The sequence below is a fragment of the Convolutriloba macropyga genome, chromosome 7 (genome assembly GCF_964194025.1).
Source record: "Convolutriloba macropyga chromosome 7, txConMacr16.3, whole genome shotgun sequence".
NCBI lineage: Eukaryota > Metazoa > Xenacoelomorpha > Acoela > Convolutidae > Convolutriloba > Convolutriloba macropyga.
This window is the reverse complement of record NC_134474.1, coordinates 67361661-67386349: the sequence shown is the minus strand read 5'-3', so window position 1 is coordinate 67386349 and position 24689 is coordinate 67361661. Positions and strand designations below refer to the sequence as shown.

Below are 24689 nucleotides of genomic sequence, written 5' to 3'. Positions count from 1 at the left end.
CTCAGATTTTTTCAATTTTTCATTCAGGTTACAATTAGCAGTCTTTGATGTCCGTGTTGAACTTTTTTTCAACTGTGGTTGGTTTTTGAGTTTTCATCGTACATTTCTATTCAAAAGTTGAAAGATCTCTTGAAGGCCAGCATATTTCTGTTTAGTTTTAAACTTGTATAATGTAAGAACTGGTAAGCTGTTAAGTTTCGGAGACAGTCGTCGGTTGATAGGGTTCGGGAAACTGTCTCTTTTATAGCATGGAATCCTAATGTCTCCAATCCGTGATAGTATATAGCCAAAAATTTTATTAGTTGTTTTTGTTTTTGGTAGTGGTGTCTTCATAAAAATGATCTACCTCGAAGTAGCATCTGTCATAGTTGCCTTGAGCGTCAATGAGACTGTTGTTCCTTCGAACGAGAGGAATGAGTGAGATGGTAGCAGCCACCAACCAGGACACTCCGATGTATGTCACTGTCAGACACCTCTTGGTCAAATTTGTCCTCTTCTGGTAACTGTTCGGGTGCATGACAACATAAGTCTGCTCTATTGAGAGACACACTGAAAAACCAATTCGGAAATTGGCTGGCGTTGCTTTTTATAATAAAGTGTAAATCCTATATCGTAATTTTCCTGAAAAAAAAAAATTGGACAAGCCGTATGCAACTTGAAGCTCATTGCATCATGGTTTTTTTCTGTCGGCTCTTAATCAAGCAAAATCCACGTCGCGTTGTTTATTTAGATGTAATTTATATTGGAATCATTATTTGTTCTTTTAAATTGCCTTGGAACGAAGTCTGTTGCAATTATGTTAGTCCTGTGGTCCTTTTTTCAATTTTTCGCTTGACCAATTTTTCGTCGTACCTATTTGACTTTTCGTCCTCAAAAACTGGATAAACAGGTAGCACTCGGAGGGCATTAATTTCTCTTAGAGCCCTAATCCAGGCCTAGGCCTCGACTTATGAAAAGACTTTAAAAGTCTAGTAGGGGAGCCCATATTGACTATAATTACGCGGTCGAGCTTCGTGGGTCGAATTTAAGTCTTTTCATAACGAAGAAAGTCCAGCTAGGTTCTTTTCATGGGTCCACCAATAGTCATTTCATAACCAACAAAGTCGAGTAAAGGGCTCTTCATGGGTCCACCATTAGTCTTTTCAAAAGTCTGTTTTCGTTTCAAAATCCTAAATTTTTAATTTTTTTCTGCTTCTGTACATACAGAAGCAGAGCCGGAGCAAGACTAAATAGCTTTGCACCAGAGCAGTCCAACATAAGAAAGTTGGAAAACTGCCAAGAAACCTTAAGATCTTCGTCAAATCTTAAGATAAAGAGTCATGGCAGCCCGAGTATATTACCACATTACTTGAAACCAGCTTGCTCAAGTGTATTGGTCCTAATCCCATTAGCTATGTCAAAATTTTGTTGACGTTATTCAATTTGTTTTCCTCCAAAATTGTGAACTATCCTTTTTAAAAATAATACAGGTTTTTGGGGGATTATTGGTTCTTGTGAATCGTAAAAAAATGAAGGAGCATACACGCTGACTACGTTATATGCAATATTGCACGGGAAATTTTAATGTCAAAAAAGCAGACTTATGAAAAGACCAATGATGGACCCATGAAAAGACTTTAACTCGACTTTGTTTACAAACATTGTGTCGATCTTGAGTCCAGCCCAAATATTGGGTTGAGCTAAGTCTTTTGTAAAATTTTTGGTCCAGCTAAAGTCTTTTGCAAAAAATCTGAGTCGAGCTAAAGTCAAGAATGTCTTAAAGTCCAGCTAAAATAATTTCATAGCTCAGTTGAGTCTAGTATGGTCTTTTCATAGTACATTTGGGTCGAGTATTGTCTTTTCATAAGTCTGTACCTAAACCTGGGAAGCCTTACTACAATCCAAGAATGCAATTCACCGGAACTGTTTTGAGGAGACAATTTCATGGGGAAGGGTGGCTCGTAATCATAAAAAGTTTGACACCTCATCAGTCACCCCAACCCCTCCCCCCCCTCAAGTTGAATTCTGAATTATGCATCTGCTTGGAACGAAAATGCTTTAAAAAACAATATATAGCAAATTGTACGATCTAGCAACGCCCTTAGTAGCAATGGGTGTCATTGAAAATCTTCAGTGGCTGAGTTAATTATAAGATTGTTATGAGACATCGATTGGATTTTAATCTTGAGAGTAATTCCGGGAAAATCTTTGTTTTTCTACGCTGATTTTCATGGAATTAATCTCGAGATCATCACTGCGTAAAAGTGAAATCAATGCTTCATTATGCTCCTATAGCCAACCCAGTTGCTGAGATGATTTTTAGCGGAAGCCATTAAAACAATCCTTCTTTTGAGAATTTATAGGGCGCAATGATTTGGTTCAAATTTTTGGTTCAACTTTTAGCCCTCTTGTTTTATTGCTGTCAAATCAAGTTGAATCTCTACCGGTTTTTAAGGTGTTTGTTCATGATCCTCCCTATTACGCCAACTCCTACCTCCTCCAATCCCATCTCCTCGCGTTCTATTTTGTTTTGTTTGTTTCATGCAGTGTTCGTTTCGGTTTTTGGGACATTCGTTTCGGTCATTCTAATGGTTGTGTTTATTCCATCTTTTGTACCGCCAATTTTTTTTTATTCTCAACCATTTTTCAAGTTAACTTTGCCCATTACTCCTTGATTTTTGCACCTTTAACTGCTCTTATTCAAAGAACTAAAATTAGTTGGCGACTGTTTACTAATAAAGGTCGAATGAAAACCGGGCGGAAATTGAGTTCATTTTTCACTTTAAATTGTGTGAAGTACTTTAGCTATGATAGAATCATTTCAATCATCTTAGGTAATTACCCCTGCTGAAAGAATTTCATTGCGCATTCAAAAAATTTTTCTTTGTACTGATCGTTTGAGTGCATTTCGCTCGACATTAGTTTATCATGTTTTTAAGAATTGAGTGAGAAGCGAAGCGTCTGTCATTGTTGTCCACTTGTCCTGGCTTTACAGATATTATTTGTTTTTTTTTTGATTTTTTGTAATCAAATATTCATTGAAGTTCTTTGTAATTGAATCCTAGAACTTGTTCAGGAAAAAAATGCACTGTAAAGAACAAACAACAGTAGATGGTTCTGTTCAGGGGTTCGGAAATTATTTTTAAAGCGCGAATTGGCTCGCTGTTTTTAATTGCTCTTGAACGAAGTTTGAAGCAATTATTATAACGTGTCTTTTTTATGCAAAATTTTTGCTTGATCGTTTTTGCGCTTTTGTTTCGAACATTCTTTATTTTCTTGAGTGTCTTTTTAGCACTTCAGTCTGTTCTCGTTCTGAATTGAAGTTCGTTTCTAAAAGCGATTGTGAGCGAAAGAAAATCAAAGACTTTATAGCGCAGTGGTAAAGATGTCACGATGCCAACCTGGAGTTCAGGGGTGCGAAACCCATTTTTGCACTCATAGAAGATTTCTAAGCCACACCCTTCAAAATCAAAATTGCCCCCCCCCCCCCCCCCCGTGTCGTTCGAAGTCAATTCATCCGACTATTTTTGTGCCGCTCTTAATTCCTGTTTTAAATAGAAATTTACTGAAGGAAAGTTAATTCAGTGATAATGTCTAACCGAGCATGGCGGGTAACACCCCAGCAGCGCATAGATAGATACCAATGAGGCTAGTACAGAGAGTGTAGTCCATATCCGCATCATGGAACAACGGGGGCATTCCACTGTATTTGGTCAGAATATAGATAGGGTTCCCCAAGACACTCAACATACAAGTGCTCAGAATCAGTGAGAGATACAACCAATTTTTAATTCCGGTATCCAATCGTAACTGTTGTACTATGTGACGTAAGCAAAGGAAATTTGGCATTATTGATAGAATCGTAATTACGGAATCGATTATCACGAAAGCTGTCGTGTAGTTTGTATGAGGTTCGGGCAATGAATGTTGGTCTGGATTGGGGTCCGGGTTGTGGGTTTCAACGATGTGGGAGTCCATTATAAAGCGCATTTCAAAGAAAATAAATTAAGTGAAATGAATGTTTTTATGACTGAAAATGTATGAATATATGTTTTTATGTAAGAATATTTGATGTCTGACTTTGACCTGAAGTTGTCAAAATAGTCATTTGAAATGAAATTGCGATAGTTTGTGACTTTGACGTGACGTAATCAAACTGAACTTAATAGACATTGGTGTTATATTACACCTTGTGATTGATTGTTTTTTGTAAACTAGTTCGTTTATTTTTAAATATTTGAGTTGGTTTTTGAGGCTATTAATGAGAATGATTTGGTTGGTTGCCAATGAATGACCGGATGTTTTTGCGTATTTGTTGCTGTTATTTTAGCCTAGAGTATAAATGGTTAGTTATGATTCATTAATAGAGAAGGTTATATATCATAATTATAGCTAGGATGTGTATTGATTTAAGATGAGTTTGATCTGCTATGTTTGGGTTTATTACGTCCGTGACATTGATTTGATCACGGCCTTGATTATAATGGTCCCTGAACAAATCTAAAGTCAAGCGGGGCTACATTTCTAGATTCAATGTGAATAATATCGAAGTTATGAGATCATATCGGTTCTTCTACAGGGTAGAAAACAATATATAGGAATACTGAGTAAATTAACGATTTCTACAGGGGTCAAGCAGTACAAAACCAATATGCTAAAATTGTGAAATTGTCAAATTAAACCAAGATTTGTGTACATGTAGTCGAATAATTGGGTTCACGGTTTTTGATAAACTTCTCTTAAGGGCATTTTCGGGGAGTGTATAACCCAAATTCATCATTTAGAGTCTTTTTTGCGATAGAGTTTTCGAACTATTTGATCAATTTTATTATTGTACTTCTTCTGCTCTTTCTTCTGGATTTCTGGAACTCGACTGATAATCTGGACTTGGGTTTGAACGGGTCGGGCAAAACTGGTGTAGGAGGAGTTTTAACTCTCTCTTCGAAGTTGCCCAACATTCGGATTGTTGCCTCCTTTTGTATGGTCGTTGTATCAACCGCCATAAGTCTGGATAGTATATCATTTGTGTAAAAAGGTTGCGTTAAATTGGGAACAGTGTTAGGCCGGCTGGTTTGACGAGAGTTTGACTGGATGCGGGTTGTGCTAATATTGGGTTTGGATGTTTTGGGTCTTGTGAGTTGCCGAAGTTGCTCAGAATTCGCGGCTAAAGTCAGGGCGGCCGAGAAACTAGAGCAGTACCTTTAAACAAAGAGAAGTAACCGATAGATGGCTTTGTCGTAACCTGCGGGTTCGGACAGTTACGCGGATTCACACAATGAGATTGCGTAGAATGCTTTTTGCAGATAAACTTCAATATCTTTGTCGCTTTAAATTTGAAACTGAGATTTGCTTTTTATAAAGACATATAAATAATTGCTCTCAAACGAATTGCTTGAACTTTTCGATTTTGAGTTACTTTTTTGTCCTTGCGTGATCTAAATTGCAATTTTAAGCAGTTGAAATGGAATCGCGACAATTTAATACTAAAAGCCAAAACTGATCAGTGCGCTGAAATTGTTTTCAATTAATCTAAAAAAACTCGGAGTAGACACTTAGTGAACGTATCACCCCTCCGCGCAGTTAGCTAACCATCTTCCCTTTCCTACTGAAACAGGCTGCGAAATCTTGCCCCCACTGGTCGTTTGAAAGCATTTTTTGACGTTTGTTGATTATGTTTACAGACATTTTTAATCTGGGCGAGGTTAGGTTGAACTTTTTCATCGCACGTTGCGAACGGAGATTGAAGCAATAATTGTAAACGTGTGTGTCGTTTTTATGCTTGACCGTTTTGTTCTGTCGTTTTCTCTTTGAAAGATTTTTCCACGAATTCTTGACTTTTATTCGACTTAACTTGCTCTTATGCAGAAATTAACTCTGCTAAAACAAAATTGATTTTAAGATTCTTTCGAGAGCGAATTTTCCGACGGTAGGCGGTTTATGTTTGTACTCGTGCTTATTAAAAATGAAGTTTTGAAATTGTTGTGGTTCTAAAACAAGACCTGCTTTCTGTAGTCTTGACTCGTTATCTTTAATCGAGTTGCGCGACATCAGATCAAATACTGGCATGGTGGCTATTAACGATTGACAATAGTTTGACAAGTCATTCATTAATTTTCAACAATTGCCCAAACATTGCAACAATTGAGAAAATTTACGATATTGCATTCGACCTGAAGTCTATTCTTACGCTTTTCTGTCAGCTGGATGGATCCATCAAGGGACGCTAGAACACGTGTTAATGATAACTCTACCTAAAGTACTTGACAGTTAAATGGTATCTTGAATGTTATTGGGAAAAACAAAGACATGATTTTGCGACATTTTATATTGAAAACTGAGAAGCAGATTTCTCTATTTGCAGAGCTATCTTCTTTTCTGTCAACTTTAGTTCTTTTTTATGCTCTAATGGTAGACCTCTTTTTGTTAACAGTGAGATAGCAGTTTCGAGGATTATGGAGTCACATTCCTATGGATAGTTTTTGTTTGTCATTTGTGAAATTAATTGTATATTTTGAACAAGATTAAAGTTCAAAAAATTGTTTTTTTTATTTGCACAGGAAGCTGGCAGCAGAGAGCGTTTTGAGGAGGTTGGCAAGTGGCGTGTTAAATTTCCAAAATGTGCATTCAAGTCTCAAAGCGTGTCTTCTATTATCTAAAAAGTCCTCTTATACCAATAGGGTGACTAGCAATTTTGAGCCAAAGAATAACCCGTGGAAGTGCCAAAGAATAACCCGTGGAAGTGCTCGCATTTCCAAAACCCATTAAAAAAAATTGGTCGACAATTTTTTTCGCCTGTTTTGGTATTTTGCCCTTAGAAAGTTTCTATGTGCGTTTTGTCAGTGAAATTTGAATTTTGTGCATAGCGAGCTCACTGGTTAAAATTGCATTCAGTGTCACTAAATTAAGTTTCTCGGAGGCGCAAACATACTTCTGTATAGTTTACTACAGTAAGCTCTGCTTTTAGTGACTCTTTGTGAGGTGAATTTAATGCATTTTGCTGAACTTATACCGCGTGCAGAATCAGGTTTATGCGCTATTTGGAGTTTTATTTTATTATTAGTCTTTTTTTAGTTTTGATTCTTAATTTTGCAGAATTTATAGCTTGAATATGCGGACATGAAAACATTGATACAAGATATTGAAGTGGTTGCGTGTCCAGCAAAATATCAAATCTACGATTTCATTCATAGATGTCTGTCTGCTAAGACTTTTTTCAAACAAAATTGGTGAATTTTGCAGAATTTATAGCTTGAAAATGCGGACATGAAAACATTGATACAAAATATTGAAGTGGTTGCTTGTCCAGCAAAATATCAAATCTACGATTTCATTCATAGATGTCTGTCTGCTAAGACTTTTTTCAAACAAAATTGGCGTACTTACCATTCGGCCTGACGCTCTTTGGGAACTTGTCGCGATCTATACTCGTCCAGATCAAAACCACCACCTCTGCTACCGTCTATGGTCTCGTGGTCTCTTTGACCTTGCGGAGGTGGCGAAAATGTCCTGTAGTAAAGAAAATGAAATTTGTGGCTTTTGTCCACTTTCTCACTGTCGAATTTTGGCAACTTGGCTGAGGCAGCCGCCAGTTCCTTCTCCACATCTGCGGCCTGGATGTCTTTCTGGGAATTTCGTCTTGATACGGGTTTGGAGGAGTTTGATTTGGTGCTGGTGCGTCGGGTGTTAGAAGGAGAGGGAATGAGGGGTTGGGATGCAAGTATCTGGGCCTATAAAGGAACCTTTTTCGATTATAGCATTTTGTAGCATGATTGTGGGTTTATTGATGAAGCGCAAAGTGTAGTTATTCAGCCTTTTTGAGTTGTCTAAGCAGGCATAGCTACTATGAATATGGACCAGTAATGTGGTTATACAATCATCTTTTACTTGCAATCATTTTGTGCTTCCCATTTCACCAACTGGTCTTAAACTCTCGAACATGGACATCTCTTTTAGCTCATTTTTTATCCTGTCAAGGCTCCGTTACTTATAAAGTATACGTTGAACAAGCTTATTTTATGCACAATTTACATCTTTTGTTCTCTCTCGGCCTTTTTAAATCACAAAAAGAGATTTGCTTTTCAAACACGTTGAGAGATCGCTTAATTAATTGGCTTATTTCTAATTTCATGGTGTTGGAATATTCGGGGAAAAAATCACCTTAAGGAAAGCGAAGTAGACTTGATTAGACAACTTTTTTTAGTGATACATAAAGAATGGTTTTTTTATCTTGCTATAGTTTGTATTCCATGAGTTCCTGGTCCGGATAAAAGAAATTTAAGATAGGACTGCAATTATTATTACATCAGTATTGGTTATGAAAAATTAAGTAGAAAGAGATAGTTCCTTGCCTGTTTTGTGGCATCCTGTCGCCGAATGAATCTATCCACTTTATCCGAAGCCATAACCAATCTTTTTAATTAACATTCACTCAACTAAACGCAGTCATCGATAATTTTTGTTCTACTATCACACTAACTTGTACACGAAGTTGTTAAAAAAGCAACAAAAAGCGCACAATTGAACAAGCAATTCTCCAATTTTGACTAAATTGGCTTTTGAAAAGCTGCAAGCAAAAAGCCGCGGCCACATTGTTACGTGCTGTGAACTTTGAATTCGAAAGGCGGCTAGTTGGAGCAATCTTAGAAACTATCAATCGATTATGACTTGATTGTTACGCTTCTGTCTTTGATAGAAAAGCGCCCCCGAGTAGACACTGTTTGATGCATTTGTAATTGTAATTGTTCTGTGGTTCATTTTGCATTCCAATCGAACATTCTAGTCAAATTGTACTTGATGGTGTCACTTTAAGCGTAGGTGACAATTTTTGTTTGTATAGACGTCAATGGTGCCGGTTGTTGTGACCGCCTGACTGGTTTTTGATTTTGAATTCAGATTCGTTTGTCCAGCGAAGTTGACATGCTGCCAGTAATGATTCGCGCTTCAGTCTGGTCACAGTTCAATACTCCTCGGGCCTCGATAAAAAATTGTATAGATTTTTACTGTAGTTTTTTTTTACTTATATCCAGGAAAGGGTCCGTAGACATAGATTGCCATGGGTGTTAGATGAAATCTTTGTTTAATTAATCGAAAAACTCTAGTAGAAGACTTGAAAACTTAGAAGAATAAAAGGTGCTGAATTCAAGATATCTTGAGTCGCGAGGTATTATTGCGATGAAGTCTGAACTGTGACTTAAAAATTTCCCAAAAAGTGAAAAAAATCTGATATTTGTCTGATTGCGGAGGCTCCGCAATTTTTTGTTATTGCATACATCAATACTGCTATCAGTGTAGTTCACCTTTCGGTACTATGGGAAAAATACAATGCTTGATACTAATTTCGGTTTATGGCTATTTGATGGCAATTTTAGTCATAAAGATAATAATTTTCTATCAAGATAAGTGCTTATGTGGTTGTTTCCACAATCACTTAACAAATTCTAAAAATAATTTGCCATATAAGACAAATGGGCGAGTGTTTTCTTAAACTTTAAAATTAGTCATTCTCATGTTGTAATCGATAACTGTTCTTTTTGTGCATAAATACTAGAGTTACAATTGTTTTCGAATGCCAGAGCTGCGTTGACATTAAAAGTAAAAGAGAACTTCATTTAAATAAAGACTTAAAGTGGACTACTGATTTTCTAAAGGAAGAAGAATGAGAGTAATTTTTTTAGAATTCTTTTGTTTGCCTTTTCCTGCATGTACAGTTATATGCCTTTGCGAGTTGTTCCTCTAATTCATAGTCAAGCCTTGGGATGTAATTCAGGACTTGTCCTGCTATGTTTTTTTTCGTCAAAGTTCTTTTAATCATATGACGTCGCGATCACGTAAAATCTTTTATAAGTAGAAAAAAAGAGGCTTGCTTAACTTCCTAATTAATTGGCTTGTTTTTAATCTCATGGTGTTAAGAGAAACAGTAAGAAGAGCGAAATAAACGTGATTAAATAATTTTTTATCTTATGGATACTTAAATAATAGCTTTTGTTTGTCTTGCTTGTAATAGTTTGTACTACATGAGTTTCTGGTCCGGATAAGAGAAATTTAGGAGATAGGACTGCGCTTATTATTACATCAGTATTGGTTATGAAAAATTAAGTAGAAAGAGATAGTTTCTTGCCTGTTTTGTGGCGTCATGTCGCCGGATGAATCTATCCACTTTATCCGAAGCCATAACAAATCTTTTTAATTGACATTCACTCAACTAAACGCATTCATCGATATTTTTCGATCTACTATCACCACTAACTTGTACACGAAGTTGTTAAAAAAGCAACAAAAAGCGCACAATTGAACAAGCAATTCTCCAATTTTGACTAAATTGACTTTTGAAAAGCCGCAACCACAATGTTACGTGCTGTGAACTTTGAATTCGAAAGGCGTCTAGTTGGAGCAATCTTAAAACTATCAATCGATTATGCCTTTGATTGTTACGCTTCTGTCTTTGATAGAAAAGCGCCCCCGAGTAGACACTGTTTGATGCATTTGTAATTGTAATTGTTCTGTGGTTCATTTTGCATTCCAATCAAACATTCTAGTCAAATTGTACTTGGTGGTGTCACTTTAAGCGTACGTGACATTTTTTGTTTGTATAGACGTCAGTGGTGCCGGTTGTTGCGACCGCCTGACTGGTTTTTGATTTTGAATTCAGATTCGTTTGTCCAGCGAAGTTGACGTGCTGCCAGTAATGGTTCGCGCTTCAGTCTGGTCACAGTTCCATACTCCTCGGGAGTCGATAAAAAATTGTTTAGATTTTTACTGTAGTTTTTTTTACTTAATTATTATATCCAGGAAAGGTTCCGTAGACATAGATTGCCATGACTGTTAGATGAATTCATTGTTTAATTAATCGAAAAACTCTAAAAATTTTGTAGAAGATTTGAAAACCTAGAAGAATAGAAGGTGCTGAATTCAAAATAACTTGAGTGGCGAGGTAGTATTGCGATGAAGTCTGAACTGTGACTTGAAAATTACCCAAAAAGTAAAAAAAATCTGATATTTGTCTGATTGCGGAGGCTCCGCAGTTTTCTGTTATTGCAAACATCAATACTGCTATCAGTGTAGTTCAACTTTCGCTACTATGGGAAAAATACAAAGCTCGATACTAAATTTGAAATCGGTTTATGGCTATTTGATGGCAATTTTAGTCATAAAGATAATAATTTTCTATCAAGATAAGTGCTTATGTGGTTGTTTCCACAACCACTTAACAAATGCTAAAAATAATTTGCCTTATAAGACTAATGGGCGAGTGTTTTCTTAAACTTTAAAATTAGTCATTCTCATGTTGTAATCGATAACTGTTCTTTTTGTGCATAAATACTAGAGTTACAATTGTTTTCGAATGCCAGAGATGCGTTGACATTAAAAATAAAAGAGAACTCCATCTAAATAAAGACTCAGTGGACTACTGATTTTCTAAAGGAAGAAGAATGAGAGTTATTTCTTTTTTTAGAATTCTTTTGTTTGCATTTTCCTGCATGTACAGTTATATGCCTTCGCGAGTTGTTCCTCTGATTCATAGTCAAGCATTGGGTTGTAATTCAGGACTTGTCCTGCTATGTTTTTTTTTCGTCAAAGGTCTTGTTAAAATCATATGACGTCGCGATCACGTAAAATCTAATTTTTTGTTTATTCATGCATGCATTTTCGACAGAATTGAGTTCGTGATGCCTTTTCCCCCACTCTTTTGGTCACATATAACTTTCCCCACTCTCAATAATGACTTGCTTACACTCAAAGAGAATTTTGCCAACTTTATTTGAAGGAGATAATGTTCATTGAGTATGTGTCACTCTAATTGAAAAAGTTATTTGAGGTCAGCTAATAGAAACAACGCAACTTATACAAGTTTCTGAATAAGTTATAATCAAAATCTGACATCCTATTAGTTAAAAAAATGAAATTTCTTTTCTTCGGTCCTAATTTTTCATTATCGTTTTTAGACTGACTGCAGGTGTACAAAGCTACTGGAACTCTCTTGTGGCAACTACTATTTCTTTTAATACCCTTGTTCAAAACTATAAGGCCTAATCAAGCCAATCACATCATAATACATTAAGATAAATGGAGCTGTTTCGAAAATTCTTTTTACTGATTTAGAGGAAACATAGTTGCATATATGCGCATTTTTGTGTATGTATAATCATCAAGCAGTGTTGTAAGAATGTTGGCGTTTTTGGAGATATTCAAGTTATTGTTTTTTTCCTCTTTAGTACTTTCATTTTTTTGAATGATTCTTCAAGTCTTGACCAGGAGTGTATACCATGTTCCAGATTTGACGTAAGAGCTCAAGATCAATTGTCTTTTTTTAACTTTCAGAGTTGTGTTGATTTAAAAAGTAGAAGACAACACCAGCGACATACTCCAGTTTAATAAGGACTCAAACAGGAGCAAGGAAGACAAGACAAGGCAGACAATCCGCAACAACCCCGAGGTTCTCTACTATTGAAGTTGACTCAATCAGTATTTTATTCGACGTCTTGAAAGGTAAGCGCGTTAATCAGAGTACTTGTAATGCTATGTCAAGTTTAAATTTGAGCTTAAATTTCCTCACTTGGTCACCATAATGAGAGGAGTCTATATTGATATCTTCTAAAATCATCTCGTGAATTGACGCAACAATTTTGAAGAAGAATCTTGTTCTTTACGTTTGTCATCTACGTGTGCTCTATACTGTAGTTAGTATAGCAAATATTCAGCAAATAGGGTTGAGCCAGGCGCAACAACTATGGGTTTGTTTTTTTACGCCATTTTGGTCCCGCGTGCAGAAAAGTAGGGGGTAGTTTTGAAAACTTCGAGACTACTAAGGTCCCATGTTATCCCCCCCCCCAACACGGGGCAATGCCCCCACCCCCCCCCCCCCCCCAACACCGGGGGAATTTCCTCGTCGCAGGTTATGACTACTTAAGTCAGGTGATTGGATTGTATAAATTTTGCGATAGTATACTTGATGTTTAAATTCTATGGGTTAATCCCTCAATGCTATTTTTCTCCGATGAAATTTATTCATAGAATTGAGGAACAGTTGGTAGAGAAAGAAAGCTTTGAACCCGATTTTTTTCTGCGATGGTTATCCGAAGGCTTCACTTAACTAATGTGTTGATTTATAAACTCATAATTTGAAAACCTAATTGTGGATTCATTGGCTTAAATGGTGAAAAACGCTGCTCAGGCGATTCGATTAACTGATCGCGTTATCAATAATAATAATAATGAGTAATATTGAGTAATGATAATGAATAATAATGAGTAATAATAATAATGAGTAAATGAATAATAATTTGAGTAAATTTGAGTAAATGAATAATAATAACCAAGAAACTTGCCAAGTCACATTGGAATTCTCAAAAGTTAATCTCAAAGCTAATAACTGTGAAACAACGATTTCATCATTCTAGATTTGTGAGTGAATGTGTGAATGTTGTTAATGTGTTGTGTTGTTGATTTAGAATGGAGAAACACATTCTGTGGTCGAGTGAGTTGAGTAAAGAGAAGAGCACTGTGACATGGAACCCTGCAGATGACGATGACAACTCCCAGGAAGATGACATCAACATACAACAGACTCTTCAACTCTCACACGCTAGTTATGGAGGAGATGCAAACGACGCTCAGGTATGTTTGAGAGAAAGAATTTAGGATCAATTCTGTTTCGCCCCTTCCCCAGCTTAGTTAGCATATAAATTTTATTTTCACATATCATGCTATATAACAACACGTGAATTTATGGGGGGGGGGCATAAAAACACCTAGGGGAACAATAGGGTCTGCAAACAGTATCAGGTTCAAATGTGTTAGTTTGTTCACACAGTATAGCGAACACGAAAACTTGGTTCACGTAGTGAAAAAAACCGAACGTTTGTGCCTTTCACATGAGTGAACATCGGTATCGTGTTTTGGTGTCTCGTATGACGTGCCTGTGTTATTGTAGGTAATATCAGTGAAATACAAGCAGAACATGATTCCCACTTTGGACGAGAGTGGCAACCTCGCCAATGATATGGACGAGGAGACAGAGGGGGTGTTGTGCATACTTAAAAAGGGATCCACCCCCAACTGTGTGTTCAACCTCAAGTCAGACGCTTCTGTCCAGTTCACACTCACAAAGGGCACTGGGCCTGTATATCTCTTTGGTCAGTAGTTATTAATTTTTCGTTGCCATGAGAAGTACATTTTTTTTTGTATTTTAGAAAAACTATAGAGCATGTGTAAAAGCGGGTTGTACTTCTCACCTCCAGTTTATATTTTGATTTATGGAGTATTTGAGGGGATAATTATGTGATTAAAAAACTCGATCCTGGGTATTAATCTCGAAACACGATAACCGAGTCAAAACCCTGCAGTCAACAAAGCCAGATTTTAGTAAACTATATTACATATTGCATATAACTTGTTGTGTTGAATGTCCTCAATATGAATAATTAAATATTTGAATAAATTTGAAACGAGATAAAAGCTCATTCAAAAACTGTAACTTTGCTTCCTTCGTAAAAATAATTTTTTGACGTTAACAGGAACGCATTCGATGGTGGCCAACATGGCTGCGGACTCGGATGTTGATGAGTATGACAATTCCTTCATCAATGACGAAGCAGAAGAGGTTGCCAATCCCACAAGCAGTGAAGAAGACAGCGAGGAGGAAATGAAGGTAGCTCCAACTAACGCTAAGAAGCAGAAGAAACAACTACAGCAGCATACAGCATCTCAGGAGCCACCTAAAAAGGTCTGTTGGTAAATATTAGGACTCTAAGTTTGACTGATTAGTAGATTTAAGATTTGTTATTCGATTTGTACCAATTGTATGGAGCTTTTCCATTTGTGCCCCCCCCCCAGTACGTTATGCCCCCACCGCCGTTACAGCGAACGTAACATTATCTTTATTTGAAATTTAGTTTGAAAATAAGAATAGAATTCAAAAGTGGAATTTCGATTTGTTTAGGTAGCAACTTCTTCGTCTTTAGTCCCATTAAATTTTTTGAAACAGGTTCTAACGGGCTATTTTGTTTTCAATTGCTATAGCTCTTTACTTCTAACTTTGAACAGTGTGGTTTAGGTTTCGTTCTCGGAGAAGAAAGAGGATAGTAAAGCTGATAAGAAACCTGTAGCAGTACCAGCCACATCAGCGAAACCACCCCCTGCTAAAAAGAGCAAGCCACAAGATGAAGACTCTGAAGATGAGGAAGATGATGATGATCTCGATGATGAATTTGACGATGACGAGGATGATGATGAGGAAGAAATGAATGCTGAGAAAGTGACGCCCAAGTGAGGAGTCCTCATTTGTTTATTTGTTTGAAAATCGAGAGAGGACAACCTAATGTATATTGTGCATAAAATAAGCTGGAGAAAAGTTCTACTTGTTCAACGTGTACTTGGCTAGAGAAATGAAGGATACGAATAATTTCTACATTGATTATAGGAATAATAATGTTGAGACATTGAATAAGCTAATTGTTAGAAGGTTGAAAGAGAACAACCTAATGTAAATTGTACATAAGATAATCTTGACATAACTTAACAAGAAGATCTATTTGTTCAACGTATACTTTCGTAGAGAAATGAAGGCTTGAGGAATAAGAAAGAACGAGAGAACGGGTTATAAGGGATGCCCAAGATCGAGAGCTTAAGACCAGTTGGTGTAAATGGATAGCATACTAGGCTTGCAAGTAAGAGATGCTGGTTCGAATCCAGTACTGGTCCATTTTCACAATAGTTGAACCTGCATAGACCCCCTAACATCATTGAAATGAAACTTGATTCACATCTTGACAAGCCAGAACTTGATTCTCTTTGAATCCAAATAAAGAATTCAGTCAAGATTCTCGGCCGATCAAGATTCAAGGGCAATGACTTGTTAAGAACTCTGAATTAGATCTAAAATGGTTTTCTAGTGATGTTAAGATACAGTGATTTATGCTGACTCATTCTGACTTTGACAGTCAGGTGGTGTTGGTTAGCATGTTTGAGACATTAAACTGTTGGTGCGAGATGGTTGTGTAGAGGAATACTTATGATTGTTGTTGGGTTGTATGCCAGGCTCTTTCGAATTATATTTTTCTGATCCAAGAGATCAGACTACTTCAAGTTAGGCTAGTGTCAAAAAACCAAATCAGAGGAAAATAAATCGAGAAAGCTATCAGAATAATTTGGAACATAAGGTTGCTACTTCAGTGGGGGAGGAACTATGTGTTCAACTGTTTTTTTTGTTCAGTCACCGAGCGATAAATCGTACTGAGAATGTCCAATTAAAAATATTTAAAGATTTCTTGTGAATTTTGCTTTTTCCGAGGAGTTAAGGGGGTTTAAATTTTTGTGAACGTTAGCATCATGTAAACGGTCCGTAACCGTTTAGCCCCCCAATCCTTCCCCTTGTTATTTAGTTCAAATTTATTGAGTTCATATTCATAATCGCTGTAAAAGCCATATCTTTAACTTTGATTTTTCATGACTTTCAATGCCAAACCTTTTTATTCATTATCATACATGAGTTTCACCGTGCCACACTTAACTTTGATAGTAAATGCGGGTATAAACCACACCTTTGTAAGATATTATTTAACAAGCATACAAGATTATAGAAGAACATACAGCAAAATAAACTCTTGAAAATCAGTCGTTGTCTTTGAAAGCGGATCAGACTAAAGAAAAGATAACAAATTTTTGCGCATCCGCGGTTTTAAAACCGAACCATCGACTCACAATACAGACAACTTAAAATTTCTGACTTGTAGTTTTTCACTAAAACTTTAAAAAATCCCACCACCTAGCTGAATTAAACGTGCTATCGATTTTTTCCATCTGATATTTTAGCACTTCAAATTTCTAGGTTGTCAGGCTTTCTAAGTAAGTTACAGTTCGATGACCTTCCCCCTGCATCGTTCATTGCACTCCGAACATTATGATGCAATCCGCTCAATGCAGTTCTCTAGTCCATGCGGCTAGAGGTCCCACATTTGCTAATAAGATTGACTGGGGCCTGAGCGGGTGAGGCTGCGGGTTCTCTTTTGAACCAACGCATAGGCTGACGACGGGGATAGTCGAACATATACATAGGTAGCAAAGCCTGATCCTTCTTAGATTATAGCACGTTCTAGTTCAGCTAAAACTCTCTGACCCTAAGTCTAGCGAAAGAGCATTTAAAATTTCAGGGTTTGATTAAGCCCTTCTTACATTCAAACAGATACTCTAGCTGATTCTGATTTACAGTTTTGCACCTGCTGACACGCAAGGGCAAAAGTTTTTGTTTCTAGGCACAAAATTTTCTAAAAGGTAAAACTGTATCCTCCCCAAGTTAGGGTGTTTCTTTGCGACCGTGATCAGACAAAACCCTCCCCACAGCGCAAAGCGTGCATAATATAATTTAATAAAAAACAGCTTTCAAGCAAGATTTGGTAAAACATAAGACAACCAAACCATTAATAGCTGTTCACAACAGCAGTATAAATAGCATTCAAGTTATTTTTAGATACAAAAAAAAACAATTAATAAGCGTTCAAACAACATTTTAAGTGCTAACTAAAAGTGCAGTGACTCATAACACTCATAGTGCAATAAAGTTTTTTGTGAATGTCATCGTGCAACCATAAACAAAGTAACCATTAACCAATGAGAAAAGCCAGAACCATGTCTAGCAAAACCAAAACAAAGTCAACCTCCAAGGCTCAACTCATGCAACTCTTGAAGTTCAAAGTCATTGAGTGGGAAGCAGCACAAGACCTACTCGACGAACAAATGCAACAAACAGAAGCAGCAACAGACCTCCAAGAGTTCGTTGACGAACTTCGACAGCAAAAAGCGGAGCTTGATCGCATGTGTAACGAACTCATAGAACAGCAGTTGACACAAGAAGAGTTCGACACTGTTGCTGCAGAGTCTGCACGGAGAAATTGCAAATGGCTGAGAACCAAACAAAAAGTTAGATTGCTTCATGGGTCAAACCATCCAAAGTTCATCTCTTCCGACACCTCCTCGGAAGAACCCAACAAAATACGCAGCAAGATGGTTGTTTCAGGAAGCAGACGTAAACAACCAAGCGGAATGAGACGTAAAACGCCAATGCAAAATGCAGGTGAAAACGCTGCGAGCTGAAATGAGGTGTTCAGTTCTGATGACCATGATGGTGTACCGTTCAAAAACAGTCATCGTGATCTTCAAAAAGAAAGAACAAGTGTAGAGAAATACAATGCTCAGCAACAGAAACCAAAAGAGAGCAGTGAGATACAGGAGCATCGCAGCTTCAGTGAAGATGCGAAACAGGTTCAGAGTTGCCCGATTGTTGATTTGAATGTCCGAAATCAAGGTTTTGCTACCCTCAATATTTCTAGTGATCAACCATCAGAGACTGTACTGGAATTCCGGTTTAGCAACCGGATTTCAACATCAAGCAATGCCTGACAATTTCACTCAAACTTTTGCAGACAATCACTATCCGCGGGATCAGCAGCAGTCACGTCATTTGCTCGGTAGTCAAATGGATCACTCATTCCCAGAGACAAACAAAATGATGAATGCTCCCAACGGAGAGACCAACCGTCACTTCAATTTCATGCCACAACAGTTTTCTGAGCAACAGTTCCAACAACGACCCCATAGTTCTGAATGGACCAACCATCAAGTAATGATGAATGCGTTCAGTCTACCAAAGATTAGTCTTGACCATTTCTCAGGCGATCCTTTGATGTGGCATCAATGGTACAGCGTTTTCAAGTCAACCATTCACGACAATCCAGCTCTTTCAACTGTTCAGAAAATGACATACTTGCAAAACTCGGTAACTCACAAAGCAAAAGACTTCATCTGTGGTTACTCTTACAACGGAGACTTCTATGAGGAGGCACTTCAGGAACTTATCAGAAAGTTTGGAAAGCCGCAGCATGTTGTGAGTGCGTACCTCACACAACTTGAACAATGGCCTAGGACCAGAATGGATGATCCCAGCAGCTTTAAGTTTTGCGTCCTTCCTCAGACGTTTGGTACAGACCTTTCGACTTCACCCTTTTGAATCGGACCTGAAGGCTTCTGCGGTAGTTTAAGTTGCCAAGGAGAAGTTGACAACACCAATGACGATTCGCTGGAATCAACATGTAAGGAGCATGAGAATAGAGCAGCAAAATCTGGCTGACTTTGCAGATTGGATAAGCACATATGCAGAGGCTTGCGAGGATGTCTCTCCACAAAGCCCACAAAGGACAGACCGGGTTGAACGGCTTTCCCAAGGCCAGAAACACTCCAACATATTTTTTCAAGCCAGCTCAAGTTGTCAACTATGTTCTGGGGATCACAACCTTGGTCGCTGCAAAGAATACCTGAGCAAGTCTGTAGCTGACCGTCAGCAATTGGTGAGGCATCACAACTTGTGTGTCAATTGCTTGAAGAGACATGAAAGTGGATTTTGTAAATCAAAGATTCGATGTCTTTTAGACAGATGCAATGGGTTTCATCATTCAACTCTCCATCGAGACGACTTCAGGACTTTGCAGAGAAGTGATTTCCAAGCAACAAGTAAAGGGTGATTTCAATCCACGAACAACCCGGTGCAGTCAAACTACGGTAGAAACTTCAATCATACAACGTCTCAGCTTTCGTCAACAACCAGTAACACGCCAAATACCAACAACAGAAAGGGATACAATTAAAACAGTTTCAGCCCTCGTAATCCAAGCTATGAAAACAACAACTCGAATCAAACTGCCAATCAGCAGCACATCAATCCCCAGCAAACTAATGACAGAAGTAACACTCACTTTCAATCAGTGACTAGCAACGAACTGAATGATGATTCATCAAAACTTCCACGGGTGCAAAACCACACTTGTAGCAGAAATCGGGAACCCACATGGGTCAGAGCTTTTATTCAACTACAGGCAATACCAGTCACGCTCTTCTACAAAGACTTCAACATAGAGACCTATGCACTTTTGGACAGTGGAAGTGATAATACACAGATCACACAAAACATTGCTGATGCTCTTCGGATTAGAGTCCCCAAAGATATAGAACTTCCTCTAGCTTCGCTACATGGGGAGCACGCAGTGACAACAGCTGATGTCATGATTGGAATTGGTTCACTTCACAGCTCAAAACCGGTGAGAAGTCTTCCTGTGTACGCAACCTCCATTGAGCAGTTCCAGATGCCAATTATCCCCACAGAAATGTTGAATAGACTTTGTAGAGACCATGATCATTTGGCAGAAATCAACTTCCCACAAATTTGTGACAACAAATTTGGAATACTCATAGGGGCAGATGCTTTTCTGATTACTGTTCCAAGACATTTCACTACCGGCAAACCAGGAACACCCTACGGAGTCAACACACGTTAGGATGGACTTTGGCAGGCCCTGTGCCACAAGAGTACTTTCAACCAAACCACAAAGGAAGCAGCAACCACAACATCACTCTTTTCAACCATCTCAAGCGAGGTAGTGACGACCCGGACGAACATCTTCTACATATTTTTTGGACCTTTGAAGGTGTCAACTTTAGTCAGGGTTCTACGAAGGGACACAATGAAGAAGACCAGAAGGCAATAAAGACTTTGGCAGAGACCACACATCACAACGGGGAAAGATATGAGATTGGACTCCCTTGGCGAGAAAACGTCACGCTACCCAACAACTACTTCATGGCAAGGGTTCAGTGGCACGCCCTGCAGAAGCGATTAAAGAGAGACAACCAACTGAAACAGAGATATATGACCACTATCTTTGATGATATGGATAAGGGATACATAGCAGCTGTTACGAACCAGGATGCAAAGAACATTTGGTACCTACCTCATCATCCCGTCATCAACAAGCAAAAACCAGACAAGATAAGACGAGTGACAAATGCAGCCTCAAAATACAAAAGGGTTTCTTTGAACGATGCACTGCTAACGGGACCGGACCTTTTGTGCAATCTACATGGACTTCATGTACGGTTTTGTCAGTACAAGGTCGCAGTAACAGCAGACATAGAGGCTATGTTCATGCAAGTTGGAATCAGAGAAGAAGACCAAGATGCTCTCCGTTTCTTGTGGAGCGACAATGATCAGGAGAGGACATCCAAATACCAACGACTCATTTTTGGAGCAACATGTTCTGCCTGCGCAATTTTTGTTCTGCAAAAGTGCGCCAACGATAACAGACAAGAACATCCAAAAATCTTTGACTCAATCACAAAAGAATTCTACACGGATGACTTCATTCAAACATTCTCAACAGAGGAAGAGGCAGCAAATACAGCGACTGAGCTAAAACATGTTGTCAAAACAGGGGGATTCAACCTCACCAAGTTTCTCAGCATTAACCCTGCTGTGCTGCAAAAGATTCCTGAGGAAGACAGAATTGGAGTTCTAAAGTTACAAAGGATACTTGGTCAAACATGGAACCCTGAATCCGATCAACTTCTTTTTGCGAAACCCAAACTGAGCTATGAAAGAGAGAATATCACACAGAGAAAGCTTCTCTCAATGGCTGCTTCTTTGTTTGATCCCATTGGAATAATCTCGCCTTTTGCAATTCGACTGAGATGCATCTTGCAAAAAGTCGTCAAACAAGGACACAATTGGGACCAGCTACTATCAAAGGAACATTACGACGAAATTCAGCAATGGATGGAAGACTTCCATAATATGCCTTCAATTCAAATCCCCAGATGTCTATTTCCCAACGTCGATGGAACTCACGAGTGGCACACCTTCACAGACGCTTCACTTTCAGCAGTATCAGCAGTGGTGTACCTGAGGACAATGTCCGCTGACGGCTCAATAGCTACCCACTACGTCATCAGCAAGTCCAAGGTGGCACCAATCAAACAGATGAGCATTCCCAAATTGGAGCTCGAAGCAGCTACACTGGGAGCAGAACTAGCAGGCTTCTGTGAGACCGAGATGACAATAGATGTGAAGAGCAAAAAATTTGGACCGACAGCACAGCAGTAGTCAGCTGGATCAAATCAAAGGATCGACAGAAGATTTACATCGCAAATAGGCTCAACTAAATTGCTGAGAACTCCAACAAAGACGACTGGCGACACGTACCAGGAAAAATGAACTCGGATGATCATAGTACCAGAGGTCTAGCTCCATGCGATCTTCAAAAATTGTGGATAACAGCACCTTCTTTCCTGATCAAACCTGAGAGCGAGTGGACATTCTCCGGTGACAAAATAGCTCAAACATACGCCACTCAAGTTGATGTCAAGACCAGTGAAAAACCGTTGGTAGATCCAAACAGATTTTCAAATTGGCCTAGACTCCTTGGCGCAATTAGAACAGAGTTTCGAGCAGTGCGCGTACTGAAGAGGTTGATCAAACGCGACGTACCTTGCGACTTGGACGACTTCGCGGCTGACGAAAACAAGGCTCCATGTACACCCTTTCTGGATAGCGACGGACTACTTAGGGTTGAGGGACGAATTCAGAAATCTGGATTGTCTTTTCAGAGCAAACATCCGGTGATACTCCACAGCAAGTGCAGAGTTGCCAAACTGCTTATTGAGAAAGCACATCACGACTGCGGGCATCATGGCATTGAACATGTTCGTGCACATATCCAAGCAACGTTCATGATAGTTGGAATCCGCAGAGCTCTAAGAACTTTAGGGAAGTACTGCTTCATCTGCAGACGCTGGCGAGCAGACAATGTCAGACCGAATATGGCTCCTCTACCAAAATTTCGCTTTCCGGAGCTCTCCAAACTCTACCCATTTGTGAATACTGGAATGGACATGTTCGGTCCCTTTCACATTGAAAAATCCAGAACCCAGACAGAACTCAATTATGTCTGCATGTTTACATGCTTGGTCACACGAGCAGTGCACTTGGAAGTTTGTGAGGACCTCTCTACTGACTGTCTACTGATGGCTATTCGACGTTTTGTATCCAGACGAGGATACCCTGATGTCATTGTTTCGGACAACGGGAAAAACTTTGTTGGAGCTAACCAGGCAATGAAACTCAATTTTCAGGAAAATTACAAACCAGACATCAATTACATACGTCTCCAGCTGGCCCAACAGAACATCCAGTGGACGTTCAACCCACCTCTGGCACTGCACTTCGGAGGGGTTTGGGAACGACTTATCCAGTCGGCTAAACGAAGCCTACTTGCTGTCCTCGGAAGCCGCCGACTAAACTTTTCAGTCTTCCATACAGTCGTAGCGGAGGCAGAAGGAATTCTTAATTCACGCCGACTGACGCATGTTGGGAGCACTTTGACCGACGAGGAACCATTAACACCGAATCATTTCCTAATGAGGAGACGCCACTTCTGCCTAAAACCTCTGGGAAACAACAGAACCCGGTTTTCAATTAAAGACTTCAAGGAGTCACAGACCCTTTTGGACCACTATTGGTCTCGTCTTCTCAAAGAATTTGTACCGGAACTTAACAGACGGACAAAATGGCAGCAAGCCAACGCTGAGCTCAAGGAAGACGATGTTGTTTGGCTCTACAAAGATTTTACACCCCGAGGAATTTGGCCCATTGGTCGGATCGTCAAAGCACATGTGAGTAGAGATGGAGTGGCAAGAAGCTTCGACATCAAGACCAGTACTGGCATGGTGCTACGTCCCGCAGTGAGATTGGGCAAAGTGTTTGAAACTGACAATGATTCTTCTTCTTCGTTGGCCGCGGAGGATGAATGAATACTCCTTCAATCATGTCAAATTGATGCATAGAACTCACTTAAGCGGAAACTTTTGAGGCAGTAAATTTGAATTTCTGATGTCAATTATTTTGTTCTTTTCTGATAAATTTGTTTGCTAAGTTTTGTTGTTGCTTGCCGGAGTGTAAACGGTCCGTAACCGTTTAGCGCCCCAATCCTTCCCCTTGTTATTTAGTTCAAATTTATTGAGTTCATATTCATAATCGCTGTAAAAGCCATATCTTTAACTTTGATTTTTCATGACTTTCAATGCCAAACCTTTTTATTCATTATCATACATGAGTTTCATCGTGCCACTCTTAACTTTGATAGTAAATGCGGGTATAAACCACACCTTTAAGCTATTATTTAACAAGCATACAAGATTATAGAAGAACATACAGCAAAATAAACTCTTGAAAATCAGTCGTTGTCTCTGAAAGCGGATCAGACTAAAGAAAAGATAACACATCACTTACGCTGTTCTCACATTTTTTGTAAAGTTTTGATCATTTTTTCTAAAAAATAAGATCAAATTGTTACCAATAGTCTCAGTGGCTCTACGTTTGAAAAATAAAATAGAACTGCTAAATTGTTTGAGCAAAGTCTTTCGCCGAATGATTTTTTAATGAAAAATGGCAACATTTATGCATATTTGGCGCTTTGTCTTAATATATGCCCTCTGTCCAAATAGACCGGTAGTACGGACATAAACACGGTTGGAGCAAGCTTCCCATACTCAGATGAGGACTATTTTTTACCTCTGGTTTCTAAGAAAATGTTCTGGAAATAACATTTTAGCGGCCTTTCGCTGCTTTCAATCGATAATTATTAAAATGCGTAAATTATTAATTGCTCTTGAACGAAGTTCATAGCAATTATTGTAAACGTGTTGGTCTTTTTTATGCAAATTTTTTGCTTGACCCTTTTGCGCTTTCTTTTAGAACACTCTTTGACTTCTCAAGTGACTTTTTCACGCCTTCGTTCTTCATTTTTGAGTGATCTCTATTGCTCTCATTCTGAATTAAAGCTTGTTGCTAATATAAAGTCGGTTGCAGCATAGCAAAAACAAGACCAAATAGC

The 24689-nt window shown here is 38.5% G+C and overlaps 2 protein-coding genes and 1 pseudogene across 2 annotated transcripts in view; 1 reads left to right on the top strand and 2 right to left on the bottom strand.

The window, feature by feature from the left end:
- Positions 1-4503, bottom strand: part of LOC142343273 (adenosine receptor A2b-like) — a 6548-nt pseudogene extending 2045 nt beyond the window's left edge.
- Positions 4504-4574: 71 nt separating this feature from the next.
- Positions 4575-8516, bottom strand: LOC142343274 (uncharacterized). The gene is made up of 3 exons (XM_075395063.1): positions 8328-8516; positions 7363-7706; positions 4575-5178 (listed from the first exon to the last, which is right to left on the bottom strand). The coding sequence occupies exons 1-3, from the start codon at positions 8379-8381 to the stop codon at positions 4791-4793; spliced, it is 786 nt and encodes a 261-aa protein (XP_075251178.1). The 5' UTR covers positions 8382-8516; the 3' UTR covers positions 4575-4790.
- A 3784-nt stretch (positions 8517-12300) lies between these two features.
- Positions 12301-24689, top strand: part of LOC142343278 (uncharacterized) — a 42359-nt gene continuing 29970 nt past the window's right edge. Inside the window, exons 1-5 of the mRNA XM_075395069.1 lie at positions 12301-12465; positions 13428-13593; positions 13910-14111; positions 14493-14701; positions 15032-15243. Of these exons, the coding sequence (XP_075251184.1) occupies positions 13429-13593; positions 13910-14111; positions 14493-14701; positions 15032-15243 (788 nt within the window). The 5' untranslated portion in view covers positions 12301-12465; position 13428. The remainder of the gene's footprint in view (positions 12466-13427; positions 13594-13909; positions 14112-14492; positions 14702-15031; positions 15244-24689) is intronic.

Excerpts from the sequence above, each read along its gene's own strand:
- LOC142343274 (XM_075395063.1), bottom strand. The coding sequence starts at position 8,381 with ATGGCTTCGGATAAAGTGGATAGATTCATTCGGCGACAGGATGCCACA. Across the intron at positions 7,707-8,327 it reads GACAGGATGCCACAAAACAG|GCCCAGATACTTGCATCCCA; the intron begins GCAAGGAACTAT and ends GTTCCTTTATAG. Across the intron at positions 5,179-7,362 it reads AAAGAGCGTCAGGCCGAATG|GTACTGCTCTAGTTTCTCGG; the intron begins GTAAGTACGCCA and ends CTTTGTTTAAAG.